Raw genomic sequence first — 17,528 nt, 5'->3', positions numbered from 1 at the left:
CACAGGAAAATACATTGTACATAAAAAATAAAAATCATGAAATCCATAAATAAATGGCACATAAATTTTGACCAGTTGCTTCCTTCATATAGCATTAAAAGCTAACTACAAAATATGCATGACGCTTTAGTACACATGTAGCATTAATAACAGTACAGCATTTACACAATGTAAAACAAAAATAAAGATTGATTCTGATGTCCTACATTGGATGATCGGATGGTGTAGTGGTTAAGCCACTCGTCTTTCACCTAGCCGGCCGGGGTTCGATCCCCGTCACGGACGTGGAAAGTTCAGGGGTCACCTATATTATATAGCTACCCGATTACGGGGGTATCCTCCGGGCACTCCGGTTTCCTCCCACACTAAGACCTAACTTGTTTCGCAATCGATGTAAAATAAATAAAGTTTATATTTCGATGTCGTACGTTTGTAATTTATATGAAAAGAAAAGTTATGCATTTTTACAGATATACATGTCCATGAAGTATCAAGATTTCATTTTGCGAGTTAACATAAGACAATAACATTAAAGATGCTCCATCGCCGACAGAGCTTAATGATATTCATCATTTGAACAATAATTGGTGTTTAATCGTATATATATATGCCTAATTAACACAAAAAATAACATGACATAATGTATTTCGCCTTTGGTGCATAAAATATAGTGCCACGCGGAATTTTTTCGGGATGCAATTAATTATTTTTCATATTTTTAACTTGAAGTAAAATTAGGAGCTCAAACTTTTCAATTGTGGTATTGGTGTAAAATAAGTAACTTTTGTAATTGTCAGCGGTGGAGCATCTTTATAATTACATCATTAGTTTCACTGAAATTTGAAGTATGGTATTGTGGTGATTGTGGAATTTGATACAAAATTAAAAAGAAAAAATTTCAGTTTACAATTTAAAATTTTGAAAATATATGTGATACAACATATTAGTCTACTATGTAGTAAACATTTCGACACATAAATCGGAGAGTAATCACTGCATTTCTTGGTAAAAAAATAGATAAAAAACAATCTCCAGCGATCTCACCCACCTAACCCATCACGTGACTGAATGGATAATATGAATAAAGAAATGAATTATATTCCATTTATTTTTAAATGAATAAACAGATAGATAAATGAATGATTTTTTTATAATGATAATTTATATAAGTTAATAAACAGCACAGATGTACCATAATAACAAATATTCCGGAAAATTACTTAATACGTTTCTTTCATTAGGAGTCGCCTTTGGCCGAATTACCCATAGTTCCATAGTTTACTTCCAGCGCCTGTCTTAACTCGCTGACCCAAAGAAGAATACAATGGTTTTAATCTAGATCAAGAAATGGATCAGGTAAAATTCATCATTTTACCTAGATGTTATCTTTAAGCTATATGTTAAATTGTTATCAAAGAAATAATAGGCGTGATTTCAAGTTTTTCATTGACAGCAAAGTTGGAGTCGGCGAGTGCAAGGTGCTCGTTTTCTTAAGTTGGTCGTGTTTTAACCAGTTTCCTGTATTTGTTTATGTTTGTGTACGAAGACAATGTACTATTTGAGCATATTCTTAAAGAGGTTGCCAAATCTTGTGATGTTTAACACATCAACTGAAGAACTGTATTTTGTATATTTTGTTTTTGGCGGAACGGAAGTACTCTTTATTGATTTCCGGTAAAGAAAAAGTTGACGCGAAACCATGGATACTGTAAACTAAAAACCAGTAGATAATATTTAGATTTGCACTTCCGATAACGTTGAATGCCTTGGGTTGATTAATTGATATATAATCATGTATGACGTACTTATAATAAATAAAATATCCTTATACAGTATTTGAATAAAGAAAAGAAATATGTATGATGGTATTCAGCCAATATTTACAACTGTGTGCTGCAGATTTAAACAGCACTGAGTGAATCCATGATCTGCCCATAACTTTGAAATCATCTTCCTTGTCGACTTCTATAATAATTTATGGATGCGTACAAAGTGACATACCTTAACTGATTTCATAATCATCTTGGCTATGAGGAGCAGAGCTCAATAGGTGGAAAATTGGAATAGTTCATAAAATTGCAACTATTGTTTTTTTTTTTATTAGTTTTTGAATGGATTTTAATCTGATTTGGACAGAAACGTCCTTGGAGGAAGGAAATCAGATTGTAAATTTAACTATGAGCCATGTGGCAGGAGGGCTTGCCCAATAGTTATCTGATAAAATCCTCTAGGAATTTCAACACTTAACCTGTGCATCATTGATTATTACTTGATTAAAAGTGCAAATACAATATACTGTACAGTGTCAGTGTATTTCAGTTTTATTGTGCACACATGTATTACTGTGTCTTATAGAAGGATTATATCCAGAATGAATGTAGCTGAGCCAATGATTCCTAAAGTTCATCAGAAATGTAAGTCAAGTTGTTCTAGAAGTAAAATAGCATAAATCAGACAAAAGATACTTAAGGTCTTTATGTGTGACGTTGTTTTGTATCTTTCAGTGGAAACCCATCAAAGAAATGTGAACTGAAATTGAGATGTTTTAAAGAAGTCACAAAGCAGTGTTTACATGCATTTATAGATGGCCTTCCATCTGAAGACGCTATTGTGCAGTCGTGCACAGTATAATATCAAGTGTATTGGTAATTGAATAAAAAAAAGAATGCCTGGGAAACCCCCAGAATCCGATGGGGGAGGCTCCATGACTCCCTCAGAAGCTAGTGATGGGGAGGAGAGGAGTGAAAGAGATTCTGATTATGAAACTGATGAAGAAGAGTAAGTTCATTTTTGTTTGTTGCTGAATTGACATTTTAAGAATGAAACTTAGTGAAAACAATAAAATAATTCTAGAGTATGAAGAGAACAAAATATATTTCATATTTTGATAATTTTCAGTTTTTTCACTCTTAGATCAAAAGTAAATTTTCTTTAGTTTAGCTTTGTTTAAAAAATGATAGTTATACAAATGATAAAATCTCACTAATCATAAAAAATACTTCCATAATATTATCTATATTCTAAAAAGTCTTCTGCATGCATATTAGATAAATACATTCATAATTATGTTATTTCCTGGTTTTGTATTCTATGATCAAAACATTTCTTTCTAGAAAACGTCACCATCGGTTAAGATATGGAAGGTATACACTGTATTAGTTGATTAACCTTTGATCGGACACATAAACACACTCCTTCTGTCTGGATTGTTTCTGAGTGACTTAATATCCCAGACCTACCACACTTTCTCTCTTAATGTTCTATCTATGTGATCCATATAGACATGATATCACTGTAAAATCCCATTGTTTCATCAGTACTTTTGTTGAATGTTTGCAATTTAAAAACAATGCTGTTTTATTGGCAGATATTTGCAAGTTAATTTTTTTTTATTATGCATAATATATGTATATCTTGCTTTCTATTTGGTTCAGTTGATAATTTGAATTTTGATAATTCCCAAAACATGATTTGTAAATCAATATATATACAGTGAATGACAATTATAATCAATATTTAAACATTGTTTCTGTCGTCAAATATTTCCCAGTTTCGCAGTAGACATGTTAAATATATTCAAAAATTTTAAATGAAAGGATAAAAATCACCCGATGTCATTTCATATTAAAAGCATTTAGTCTGCAGCAGATAGATAAGTTAAGACGTGTTTATTTCTTGTCTATCTTACCTCCCTTTTATGATTGATATGATAGACACCCCTGTACAACATCACAATTTTCCTAGTGTGTAGTGATCATTTTCACATAATATATTATGTATCATGTATCTATATAGTTGTTTGCTGTGTCAGTTCTGTTAGCATGATAGCTTGCCAATTTATAAAAACAAAGTCATGTGTGTAGGCAACATATAATTAAAATGAAAGATGCTGGACCATATAATGTCTACAATGTACTTTTAGCTCATATAGTATATACAGCATGATACTTTTACTAGGCCAGGTTTCACTCCATCTTTTTTAATATCTCAGATATTCTGTCCTTCTGAGTTTCAAATGTTTGACTCAGACTGACTGATAATTATTAAAGGCGCACCATACCTAGTAGATAGACTCTCCAAGATTTAAAAGTAAATGTAGTTTAACAAAAAATATGATCTTATATAAAAACAGCATAACGGTATGTTGTTTCTTAGGTAATTTTTTATGATACGCCTTTTTTGTCTACTTGAGTAAATTTGATATATGATAAACAAATACAATATAAAAACTTTTTTCTTTGATTAAAGTTTCTTGACCTTTATACACTTAAAAATGAATAAGATGTTAAATTGAAATAAATTTGTGTTGTCAGTAATTTTCGCTTCCACCTTGGATATTATTCACCAGTAATATGTAGTATCCATATATTATTGTATTAACTTGATGTCTTTCTATTATCAGACACCAGGAGATGTTGAACATCCAATGGACAGGCTATGGGAAGAAAACACCGGTTGTCACCTTTAATCCTGAGATGGTGCTAGCAAAGAAAGGCAACATGAAAACAGTTGGAGGTATTTTTTCAACACAACAATGATTGATACTCAAAAATGGATTCTGTGTAGTTGAATTTCTATATAAGTTATGAACTTTAGATTATGGCTAATTAAAGTTACTCAGTGTAATAAAAAGTTGTTAAAAGATTAAGGTGTTTTTCACATTTTTTTTCGAATTCATAATTTTAAAACTTGTATAACCAAGGGAAAAATATATGAAATGAAATATGCTTGTAAAGGACTGTATTTTGAAATAGTGTTTGAATTAAGTAAGAATCTTCTGTTACTGAAAATAAGTACAAATTCAGACTGGACCCAAAGGCCATTTGTAATGTGGTAAATGAAACTTTACTCTGGTGTACATCATAATATTGTTAACATGCATGTTGTTAAGAGGAAGTCAAACACATTGTTAACTTGTTGTTAAGATTAAGTCACTGGAATTTTAACATCCTGGAATATGTTGTGACAGTTATATAGATTTATTTTATTGTGAATGCAAATTTAAAATACAATCTTATGTATGTGTCTATTTTTCAGAGAGATACCATCTTGCCTATAAGTTTGGAAACTCAGAATGTAAAGTTGTGAGAACCATCCTTAACTTCCATGGATTCCATGAGGTGAGTTTTCCCATACTTTTGACATTGTGAACACTGAATTTTCTTAAGGACGGTCAGTCTTTATTGCACTTACCTATGCATCTTTCTTTCCTTCCTTATTTCAAAATAATGATTATCTTCCTTAGCATTTTGATCTTTGACCTAACGAGTGTAAATTTATTACATTTAAAAGCTTATGAAGAACAAATGTTACCTTGCTACAAATGAAATTGCTATGTTTTTTCTATTCAGAAGATATTTCAATCAATTCTTCCCTTTTTAGGTCATCTGACCCGAAGGGTCAGGATGACCTATAGTCGTCATGTTTCGTCCGTCGTCGTCCGCCGTCAGCCGTCCGCCGTCCGCCGTGCGCCGTTCGCCGTGCGTTAACTTTTCACATTTTGAACTTCTTCTCAAGTTCTACCAGTGCGATTTAGCTGAAACTTACATGAAATGATCCTGACATGGTCCCGACAAAGTGTTGTTATTTTTCAGGTTGATCCGAAATCCAAGATGGCCGCCACAGCCGCCATTTTGAAAACACATTTTGAACTTCTTCTCAAGTTCTACCGGTGCGATTTGGCTGAAACTTGCATGAAATGATCCTGACATGGTCCCGACAAAGTGTTGTTATTTTTCGGGTCGATCCGATATCCAAGATGGCCGCCACAGTCACCATCTTGAAAACACATTTTGAACTTCTTCTCAAGTTCTACTGGTGTGATTTGGCTGAAACTTGCATGAAATGATCCTGACATGGTCCCGACAAAGTGTTGTTATTTTTCAGGTCGATCCGAAATCCAAGATGGCCGCCACAGCCGCCATTTTGAAAACACATTTTGAACTTCTTCTCAAGTTCTACCGGTGCGATTTGGCTGAAACTTGCATGAAATGATCCTGACATGGTCCCGACAAAATGTTGTTATTTTTCGGGTCGATTCGAAATTCAAGATGGCCGCCACAGCCGCCATCTTGAAAACACATTTTGAACTTCTTCTCAAGTTCTACCGATGCGATTTGGCTGAAACTTGCATGAAATGATCCTGACATGGTCCCGACAAAATGTTGTTATTTGTTGGGTCGATCTGAAATCCAAGATGGCCGCCACAACCGCCATCTTGAAAACACATTTTGAACTTCTTCTCAAGTTCTCATGAAGGGATTTGGCTGAAACTTGCATGAAATGATCCCGAGATGGTCATGACAAAGTGTTGTTATTTTTCGGGTCAAGCTGAAATCCAAGATGGCCGCCACAGCCGCCATCTTGAAAACACATTTTTGAACTTCTTCTCAATTTCTACCGGTGCGATTTGGCTGAAACTTGCATGAAATGATCCTGACATGGTCTCGACACAGTGTTGTTATTTTTCGGGTTGATCCGAAATCCAAGATGGCCGCCACAGCCGCCATTTTGAAAACACATTTTGAACTTCTTCTCAAGTTCTACCGGTGCAATTTGGCTGAAACTTGCATGAAATGATCCTGAGATGGTCCCGACAAAGTGTTGTTATTTTTCGGGTCAATCCAAAATCCTAGATGGCCGCCACAGCCGCCATCTTGAAAACACATTTTGAACTTCTTCTCAAGTTCTACCGAAGGGATTTGGCTGAAACTTGCATGAAATGATCCTGACATGGTCCCGACAAAGTATTGTTACATCTCTGGTTGATCCCAAATCGAAAATGGCTACCATGACACTATATCTAATTAATTTCCTATATTTAAAGGCCCTTGGGCCTCTTGTTTTTAATCAAATTTGTTGAAAGAAATTGAAAATGATCCTGACATGGTCCTGACAAAGTGACATCATATATAATTAATTTTACTATTGCCAAAGTAGTCAGATGACCGTTAAGGCCCTTTGGGCCTCTTGTTAATTACCCCAACCCTGTCTTTGGTTGATCCCAAATCGAAGATGGCTACCATGACACTATATCTAATTAATATTCTATATGTTAAGGCCCTTGGGCCTCTTGTTTGAAATAAAATTTGTTGAAAGAAATTGAAAATGATCCTGACATGGTACTGACAAAGTGACACCATATATGATTAATTTTACTATTGCCAAGGTAGTCGGATGACCGTTAAGGCCCTTTGGGCCTCTTGTTTATTTTAGGTCCATCCAAATAGCTCTGACTACAACTTCATTTGGACAGGAGGCCATCTGAAGCCGTTTACACTACGCAGTCTTACAGAGTTTCAAAAAATCAACCACTTTCCTCGTTCATATGAACTTACACGAAAGGATCGCCTTTACAAAAATGTTCAACGGATGCAACAGATAAAGGTATATATCTATAAGACATAATTTTCTGTATGAAGTTGAAATAAATTGTTCATCCGTAAAGTAGATATGAACAACTAATTCTTAGTCAAATATTCTTTCATTGAAATCATTTAAAGTTAAAGAAACAAATTCCATTAAGGGAACAGATTTACACTCAAAAGAATAAGGTCTGTCTCAATGTTAATTGTTTTTACATGGCAGAAAAACATGTTAAGATTGAGTCAATAGTGTGAACTTATTTCACTGTCCTTAAGTTTTTTCCTAAATAAATTTAAGATCTTCATAATTATTTTAATACTAGTATTCCCCTTAAAATCAACATCAAAATGATAATGTTATTTTTCTAAACATATTTTATTCAATCATTAACTTTTACAGGGGATGAAACATTTTGATATTTTGCCATCAAGTTTTATACTGCCAAGTGAATATCAAGATTTCTGTGGTAAGTATCAAATTATCATTTCTATTTTGTGCTAATAATTGCCTTCTTTGATATCTAAATATTCATAAAAATAACCTATTACCTGCTAATGGAATGAATTTATGTGTCAAGTGATTGAGTAAATCATCTGATTTTCATTAGAAATCTATTTCAGATAATGCTATGAATTGAGGATTGCATTTATTTGACATTTATTTTCTAGTTCCAAAGAGTTTATTTTTCATTCCAGCCTCATTTCTAAGAGAGAAAGGGACCTGGATTGTGAAACCAGTGGCATCATCTAGAGGAAGAGGAGTATTTCTCTGTAACCATGTAAGTTATGTCTGGACATTTACAAGTAACAGCCAATTCTTTCTACACAGCTGAAAAATTCCTGAGGGGAAGAATTAGTTAACTATTCTTTTCCAAGGGAAAGAAATGAGCTAGTCAATTCATTCCTCAGGGAAAAAATAACTAAGGCATGGGGAGAAAAGCAGCTCTAAAGCCTTTTTTCCCTGGGTGAAGAAAACCATCTAACCAATGGTTACTAGTACTTCACAGCTACATAACATAATTCTTTCTAACATCTCAGATAAACAAGCTTTTAGGTGTACTATTCCAGTGTATCGTGACAGCCAACAGATTTGTATTACCTATTTAATTATTTTAATCGTTGACTCTTTGTTTTCTAGCCGGACCAGGTGCCTTTAGACGAGAATCTCATTGTGTCTCGCTACTTAAATCAGCCTCTTCTTATAGATGGTAAGTTTATTTAATGTAAAACATGACAAATCATAGAAACAATAGTGTTCAGAATTATAACTTGATTAATTTTTATTATTAGATAATCATATAACTCTTAAGATAAGAATCAGACATTTAATTTCAAACTTTAATCAATGGATAAGGTAGAATGATATTTCAATCATTACGAGCCTGTTCTGCTCACCAGCTATATAATGTGCTGTTAAGACTTTTAAATCATATAATCACTGACATATTTGTTATATTTGCTATGTTTGACAGGTTTTAAGTTTGATGTACGTCTGTATGTGTGTGTTACCTCCTACGATCCACTAGTCATTTACCTATTTGAGGAGGGACTCACCAGGTAAGTTCTGTTTCAAAATGATTATTAAAGAATTCCTCATTTTATTGGTGGCTTGTTTCAGCTCAGCTATTTTACTCCAATTTGCAGAGTTCCAAGCAGCCAGTTATCAATGGCATTCAACCTTTTCCAGATCATTTAAAACTTTTGTGCTTCCTTTGTCAAAACAAAATCAATCAATGTGATAAATATGAAAATGATTCTCTTCTGTGGATGTGATTTCAGCTTAATTGTTGTTGTAAAGAGATCTATATAGACTCATTTGTGTTTTCAATCAATTTACACAGACTGATAAGAACATTTGTTTAAATGTGTTGAAGACCAAGTAAAATTAGACCTGATTATAATACTATACATTTTCATATTCTTTGACTTAAAGGTTTGCCACTGTGAAGTATGAGAAGAGTGGCCGACACATCCGTAACCAATGCATGCATCTTACTAACTACAGTGTCAACAAGAAAAGTGATGATTATGTTAGGTAAGTGAAGAAGAAACACACTTCTTTGTACATTTGTTATAAATCCTGTTGTTATGTTCTTTATATAAGGTTACTTGCCAAAAGCTGTTTTAAATGTGGAAATTGTGAATTTTAGTAGCTGTGAAACAAAGTAGAATAAATTAACCTTTTGTTCACAAGTCAAAAAAAACATATTTTACTGTTCATGTCTTGTCACGTCTGATCATTTGAATATAGTTATTGATTTTCTTTTTCATTTGTTAGAAATGACGACCCTGATGTAGAAGACTATGGAAACAAATGGTCACTAGGGGCTTTATTACGTTACCTTCGATCTCATGGACGTGACACAACAGGTAAAGTTCTACAACGACTTCCATCCTGGTAACGTTTCGATAAAATAGAGTACTACACACCATAAGCTACCATCTTTATCAAATCAGTTTACAGCTATTTTCTCATTAATTTATCATTAAAGAGAGGCCAACTTGTATTCACAGGTGTGTGCCTTTTTGTAGGAACAATTAACTAATGTGTCAACTGAGGCAGGAAGCTGTACCTGAATGCTACAAGGAACAGTTCATTCCCTGTACACCGCCACATGCATACATTTCATGCTCTCCATCCCTTAATTAGTACTTAACTGTCCTCTTGGTGCCTAGTTGTGTCCCTTTACCGATATCTCTCTGATATTTGACTTAAGCTCTGATGATGAGAATAGAAGATGTAATTATCAAGGCCATCCTCTCAGTAGAACTGCCCATCGCCACAGCCTGTAAGATGTTTATGCCATTCAGAGGAAACTGTTTTGGTAAGATTATATATCCAGATCAAATTTAGTAAGTGATTTGAAATTAAAGAATTTTAGAGGTGAAACAGCTGTATGTATAATATAATGAAATAAAAGTGTGTATAATTTAAAATTCAATTCTTATCATTGAATGAAGTTTTGTTACATAATTTTGAATCCCAGCAAATCATGAAATTGATAACACATTGAAATTTCATGTTATTCAGTATGCCGTATTCCATCTGTCACTTGTATGCAGGCTTGAAAATATTGACTATTGTGATATTAGTTTTAAAAAAAATGGAAATTAGGTTATAAAACTGAAATGTTTTTGATATTTCATTAAAAAACAGTTATTACACAAACTGTTACTCTATTAATCTTGTGTTACAGAATTATATGGTTTTGATGTCCTCATTGACGACAACATGAAACCATGGGTGCTAGAAGTCAATCTGTCTCCCTCTTTAGCCTGGTAAGTTCACTTAACATCAAATGTAAGCCAATATATTAGTTAAACTATTTTGTGGATTTTATCAATAACTTTTATCAGTAGTTTTTGTGTCACATGCTAAAAATGCTTGCTTTTGTGTGTTTTTTATATCCCAAGGTCAAGCATCAATTTAATTATTACTGAAAATAGAGAGAAAAAAAATCACATTCATTATTGATGTGATTTTTTTTCTCTATTTGATTAATGTAATTCAAGTGTAAGGCTTTTTTTTCCTCAACTTTTTTGAAAAACATTAAATTGGTAAATCAATTTTCATGAATAAACTTGAATTTAGCTAAAATTGAAGTAATTTCAATTAATATTAGGACTTTCAGCCTAAGAAAGCCCACTAGAAAAAGCCATGGGCTAATTCAACTAAAAACTGTCATGCATATCTTTCTTACCAGAAGTGCTTGCACAGGGCTGCTTTTCAGGGTAAAAGTTTGTAACTGTTACTGAAAATAGAAAATTGGTCATTGGTGTCCTCTAGTGTAATATAACATCCTATGAAAAATGTTCATTCAGTGTTTACAATACGGTATGTCCAGGATGTAAATTGTAAGTTTTATGTTCTTTCTTTCAGTGATGCACCTCTGGATTTAAAGATAAAAACAAATTTAATCTGTGACCTATTCAGTCTTTCAGGTAAGTAAAACATCATTTATCTTTGGTGATCTATTTTGGGTTATATGGCGAGATAAATAGTGTTCATTCCTCTAATCTCAGGGTTGAGTGGCTAAATGTTGATAAAGTATCCGTTATTTCTCACTACCAGTTCATCTCTTGGTCGTCAGTTTGAGGCCTTCAGGGACAGGTACTTGATCAGTTGTCGATATTATCTCCTGATAGTCTTACTCCTCTTCACTACAGAATCTTTAAATGATTTGACATAAATTAAATTAATTCTCAGTCTGTTCTTAATCCAACAATGCCATAGAAAATTCTCACCTTAACATGATATGCTATTTGATGTTGTAATCACCTAGCTGTTGTCATATTATTAATGATCACAACAATGTCTCAAAGATTGGTATTGTGCATTAAATTGTGAATCTGATTCCTGCTGGATTCATAAATTAGGGATGGGGTTTTTATTTTCTGGCAGTCATTGTACATTCGATACCTGAGTGTTTGTTGTATAAAAATAGCATTTCTTGAAAAAATAATACATGTTAAAGATGCTCCACCGTTGACAGCACATAAATGATATTCGTTATATGAACAATAATTGGTGTTTAATAGTGTATATATATATGTCTACCAGGTAATTAACACAAAAATGATACAAAATAATCCATTTTGCCTTCGGTACATGCGCAATCAGTACTTCATTTCATATAGGATATAGTGCCAAGGAATTTTTTCGGGATGCAATTAATTATTTTTCATATTTTTAACTTGAAGAAAAAAATAGAAGCTCAAACTTTTCCATGGTGGTAATGGTGTAAAGTATGTAACTTTTGTAACTGAAGAAAAATACAAAATCACCTGCTCTTGTTTTTGATAGTGAAAAAAGATGATTTGTCAGCGGTGGAGCATCTTTCACTAAGAAAAAAAAATGCAGTGAAATATCTTTGGCATAGTTGAATTTAAGATGTTTGATTTTCAGAGATCACTTCCTTTCCTTGTTCACCACAACACAATTAGGAACTGTCATTACAGTAAAGTTTAATTCATGATGAGTTTGTTATGACATTGCAGGTATAATTTGTAATAATATTACAAGTCGTAGGGTTATTTGTAATAATATTACAGGCATCATTTGTCATGATCCAATGATGAGGACGCTTCAGCAAAGCAGAAGGAACCAAGAAGTCACTGCCAAAATAGCCTCCAGAGCAAAGGTATGACAGAACACCTGACAGCGATTAACGTGATACAGATCTACAAAGCTGTCTACTCTCTTCACCCAATCATTTGTATCTATATATAGCTGTTTGTGTTCTTCACATAGTATTGCCATTTACATCTATCTCCACCGAGTCAAATTAGCATGCTAGCTAGCAGCCATTTACAGCTTTGACTATTCAGTAGATGTGATAGAAAAATATTGTGAGAATGTATATATTTTAAGCTTTACTGGTATTAGTAGTTAATGTGATTAAATCACCATGGTTGGTTTTATGCAGCCTTAATTGCCTATCATAAGGAACTTATCAACTACCCTGGGTAAATGAAATTTCCTTTGGGTGACATTTTGGATTTTGATTGTCTCAAGTAAGCTATTTTTATTAGATGAGAATAGAAGATGTAATTATTATAGGAACGACTGACTGTATTCTTTTTAACTTATTTGATTGAGATAAACAAATTTAGTAGTGAAAAAGGAGGAGCCCAATCTTTTCATACGACTGTTTAAGATTATTAAAAACTTATGCATATATATTCTGCATAGAGTGTTTTGTACATAATTTTGAATCCCAGCAAATCATGAAATTGATAACACATTGAAGGTATGCCGTGTATTCCATCTGTCACTTGTATGCAGGCTTGAAAATATTGACTATTGTGATATTAGTTTTAAAAAAAATGGAAATTAGGTTATAAAACTGAAATGTTTTTGATATTTCATTAAAAAACAGTTATTACACAAACTGTTACTCTATTAATCTTGTGTTACAGAATTATATGGTTTTGATGTCCTCATTGACGACAACATGAAACCATGGGTGCTAGAAGTCAATCTGTCTCCCTCTTTAGCCTGGTAAGTTCACTTAACATCAAATGTAAGCCAATATATTAGTTAAACTGTTTTGTGGATTTTATCAATAACTTTTATCAGTAGTTTTTATGTCACATGCTAAAAATGCTTGCTTTTGTGTGTTTTTTATATCCCAAAACAAGCATCAATTTAATTATTACTGAAAATAGAGAGAAAAAAAAATCACATTCATTATTGATGTGATTTTTTTTCTCTATTTGATTAATGTAATTCAAGTGTAAGGCTTTTTTTTCCTCAACTTTTTTTGAAAAACATTAAATTGGTAAATCAATTTTCATGAATAAACTTGAATTTAGCTAAAATTGAAGTAATTTCAATTAATATTAGGACTTTCAGCCTAAGAAAGCCCACTAGAAAAAGCCATGGGCTAATTCAACTAAAAACTGTCATGCATATCTTTCTTACCAGAAGTGCTTGCACAGGGCTGCTTTTCAGGGTAAAAGTTTGTAACTGTTACTGAAAATAGAAAATTGGTCATTGGTGTCCTCTAGTGTAATATAACATCCTATGAAAAATGTTCATTCAGTGTTTACAATACGGTATGTCCAGGATGTAAATTGTAAGTTTTATGTTCTTTCTTTCAGTGATGCACCTCTGGATTTAAAGATAAAAACAAATTTAATCTGTGACCTATTCAGTCTTTCAGGTAAGTAAAACATCATTTATCTTTGGTGATCTATTTAGGGTTATATGGCGAGATAAATAGTGTTCATTCCTCTAATCTCAGGGTTGAGTGGCTAAATGTTGATAAAGTATCCGTGATTTCTCACTACCAGTTCATCTCTTGGTCGTCAGTTTGAGGCCTTCAGGGACAGGTACTTGATCAGTTGCCGATATTATCTCCTGATAATCTTACTCCTCTTCACTACAGAATCTTTAAATGATTTGACATAAATTAAATTAATTCTCAGTCTGTTCTTAATCCAACAATGCCATAGAAAATTATCACCTTAACATGATATACTATTTGATGTTGTAATCACCTAGCTGTTGTCATATTATTAATGATCACAACAATGTCTCAAAGATTGGTATTGTGCATTAAATTGTGAATCTGATTCCTGCTGGATTCATAAATTAGGGATGGGGTTTTTATTTTCTGGCAGTCATTGTACATTCGATACCTGAGTGTTTGTTGTATAAAAATAGCATTTCTTGAAAAAATAATACATGTTAAAGATGCTCCACCGTTGACAGCGCATAAATGATATTCATTATATGAACAATAATTGGTGTTTAATAGTGTATATATATATGTCTACCAGGTAATTAACACAAAAATGATACAAAATAATCCATTTTGCCTTCGGTACATGCGCAATCAGTACTTCATTTCATATAGGATATAGTGCCAAGGAATTTTTTCGGGATGCAATTAATTATTTTTCATATTTTTAACTTGAAGAAAAAAATAGAAGCTCAAACTTTTCCATGGTGGTAATGGTGTAAAGTATGTAACTTTTGTAACTGAAGAAAAATACAAAATCACCTGCTCTTGTTTTTGATAGTGAAAAAAGATGATTTGTCGGCGGTGGAGCATCTTTCACTTAGAAAAAAAAATGCAGTGAAATATCTTTGGTATAGTTGAATTTAAGATGTTTGATTTTCAGAGATCACTTCCTTTCCTTGTTCACCACAATACAATTAGGAACTGTCATTACAGTAAAGTTTAATTCATGATGAGTTTGTTATGACATTGCAGGTATAATTTGTAATAATATTACAAGTCGTAGGGTTATTTGTAATAATATTACAGGCATCATTTGTCATGATCCAATGATGAGGACGCTTCAGCAAAGCAGAAGGAACCAAGAAGTCACTGCCAAAATAGCCTCCAGAGCAAAGGTATGACAGAACACCTGACAGCGATTAACATGATACAGATCTACAAAGCTGTCTACTCTCTTCACCCAATCATTTGTATCTATATATAGCTGTTTGTGTTCTTCACATAGTATTGCCATTTACATCTATCTCCACCGAGTCAAATTAGCATGCTAGCTAGCAGCCATTTACAGCTTTGACTATTCAGTAGATGTGATAGAAAAATATTGTGAGAATGTATATATTTTAAGCTTTATTGGTATTAGTAGTTAATGTGATTAAATCACCATGGTTGGTTTTATGCAGCCTTAATTGCCTATCATATGGAACTTATCAACTACCCTGGGTAAATGAAATTTCCTTTGGGTGACATTTTGGATTTTGATTGTCTCAAGTAAGCTATTTATTAGGAACGACTGACTGTATTCTTTTTAACTTATTTGATTGAGATAAACAAATAGGAAAAAGGAGGAGCCCAATCTTTTCATACGACTGTTTAAGATTATTAAAAACTTATGCATATATATCTGCATAGAGTGTTTTAGTAAAGGTATGATGAATCAACAGAAGATGTATTCTTCTTTATTAGTGACAATGAAGAACAATGACTGATAGCATACACTAGTGAAATATGTTTTAAGCTAGCTTACAATGAAATTTTTTAAGATTTCATTTATCCTGACATATTATTGGCTTCCCACACATATATGATATTATGTGAGCATAGTTATAAATTTGTTCTAATTAAATATATATATGTATACATACAGACTTCAGATTTGCCTTTCCATTCATTTCCTTGCATGTGTATATATGTAATGTAGTAGACATGACCACAATGCATGAACTTTAGTATATATTAGTGTTGATTGTGAAAATTTGAGTATATCTGTTAAACCCTTATACAAAAATTATTCCTTACATTTGATTTAAAAAATGTCCCTTTTTATTTTCTCAGCTCAAACCTAACATGTTTACCTGTTAATTATTTCTTTCAAATTAACATCAGAATTCTCACAATCATACTAAACATTACATTTGATTTAGTGGAAACCCCTTCTTTTAACCCTCTCAAAGTTTTGCAAAGCAGCTATTGTAGTTACAGCCAATTTTATTGCTCTTTATGTAGTTGCAGCCAATTCCATTGCTCAATAGTCTAGTAGTCAATATAAGTAGATTTTCTTATTTATCTCAAATGTGTGAGTTACCAGACTATACATTTGTATTTTAAACTGGGATGGGATACGTTGGAGATACTTGATTACAGGTATTAGAGAAGGGGAAGTATGGCAATTATTATACATGTATTTCTAGAGATAGTATGGAGTGATCAGTGTCAGTATAATGGGATATGTGTGAGTTTGATTGCGTTGTAAATCTCACTTATTGCAAGAATTATTTTAAGTACTTGCCAGGTCAATGTGGGTAGAGGAAAATAAAACTTACCAGAGAAAAACCACCAACCTAGCCATCACCTTTCTGCCATAAAACCATGATCATATGAAGGAAATTCCAAGTTATAAGTAAAATGTTGGACATTGGTCACCCTGTCCCGATATAACTGTTAGAAAAAAGAAGATGGGAACAATGGTATAGAGGTCATTAGGGATGGGAAATACAAACCTAAGGGTACATTTGTTGCCAGATCTTCAGGAATCTGCTTCATTTAGTCGTCTAGGGTTCATCAACTGTTAGCAAAGATTACATTTGCTATGTTTTATCGACCTTCCCTTGTTATGTGCAGCCTACACCCACGTACTGTAAGACACAGAAGGGGTTTCCACATGGCTGTATTCACCTCATTGTTAGTAAACTTGTAGATTACACTTCACACCTCCTGCCATTTTTCAGTCTGCTCGATTCCGACCCTCTTCTGCTACCACGGTAAGTCATAGTCCAGTGTCAGTCTGCCAGAGATGGTTTATGTGCATCAAAGTATCTTAAGATGAATTCTTGGAATTTCAAAGTCTACTTAAAAGCACTAGTACTTTGTAGCTGGTTAATTTACAGGATACTGACATGATCACGAAAATGTTACTGATATATTCCCTTGTGCTTCAAATGACCAGTGCAAGGTTTTGCACAAAAAATTTGCATAAAATTTGAAGAAGACAATTTTTTTCCATTGCAAGTGAAATAATCAGCTACGCAGTATGTTATTTACTAACAAAAATGATCCTTCATCTTTCTGAGGAACAATAACATGGAAATTATTGTAAAAAAAATCATTTGCTGGTCAATTGTTTATGTAGAGTTGTCAATTTAGGAGCAAGTCATCATCATTGCTTATGGTAATAATAAAAGTACCCAATTTGTTAGTT

At 33.0% G+C, this 17,528-nt stretch overlaps 1 protein-coding gene across 1 annotated transcript in view; it reads left to right on the top strand.

Annotated features, from left to right (window-relative positions):
• Positions 1–1,254: 1,254 nt before the first annotated feature.
• LOC138318655 (tubulin polyglutamylase TTLL5-like) overlaps positions 1,255–17,528 on the top strand; it is a 43,360-nt gene continuing 27,086 nt past the window's right edge. The window contains exons 1-17 of the mRNA XM_069261225.1: positions 1,255–1,356; positions 2,505–2,778; positions 3,114–3,143; positions 4,403–4,515; positions 5,038–5,120; positions 7,216–7,386; positions 7,765–7,831; positions 8,061–8,143; positions 8,503–8,572; positions 8,837–8,921; positions 9,298–9,399; positions 9,643–9,734; positions 10,082–10,189; positions 10,562–10,643; positions 11,245–11,306; positions 12,417–12,505; positions 17,059–17,091. Of these exons, the coding sequence (XP_069117326.1) occupies positions 2,666–2,778; positions 3,114–3,143; positions 4,403–4,515; positions 5,038–5,120; positions 7,216–7,386; positions 7,765–7,831; positions 8,061–8,143; positions 8,503–8,572; positions 8,837–8,921; positions 9,298–9,399; positions 9,643–9,734; positions 10,082–10,189; positions 10,562–10,643; positions 11,245–11,306; positions 12,417–12,505; positions 17,059–17,091 (1,383 nt within the window). The 5' untranslated portion in view covers positions 1,255–1,356; positions 2,505–2,665. The remainder of the gene's footprint in view (positions 1,357–2,504; positions 2,779–3,113; positions 3,144–4,402; positions 4,516–5,037; positions 5,121–7,215; positions 7,387–7,764; positions 7,832–8,060; positions 8,144–8,502; positions 8,573–8,836; positions 8,922–9,297; positions 9,400–9,642; positions 9,735–10,081; positions 10,190–10,561; positions 10,644–11,244; positions 11,307–12,416; positions 12,506–17,058; positions 17,092–17,528) is intronic.

This window comes from Argopecten irradians, chromosome 3 (genome assembly GCF_041381155.1).
Source record: "Argopecten irradians isolate NY chromosome 3, Ai_NY, whole genome shotgun sequence".
In the NCBI taxonomy this organism is placed as follows: Eukaryota; Metazoa; Mollusca; class Bivalvia; order Pectinida; family Pectinidae; genus Argopecten; species Argopecten irradians.
This window is presented reverse-complemented; position numbering and strand designations above follow the sequence as displayed.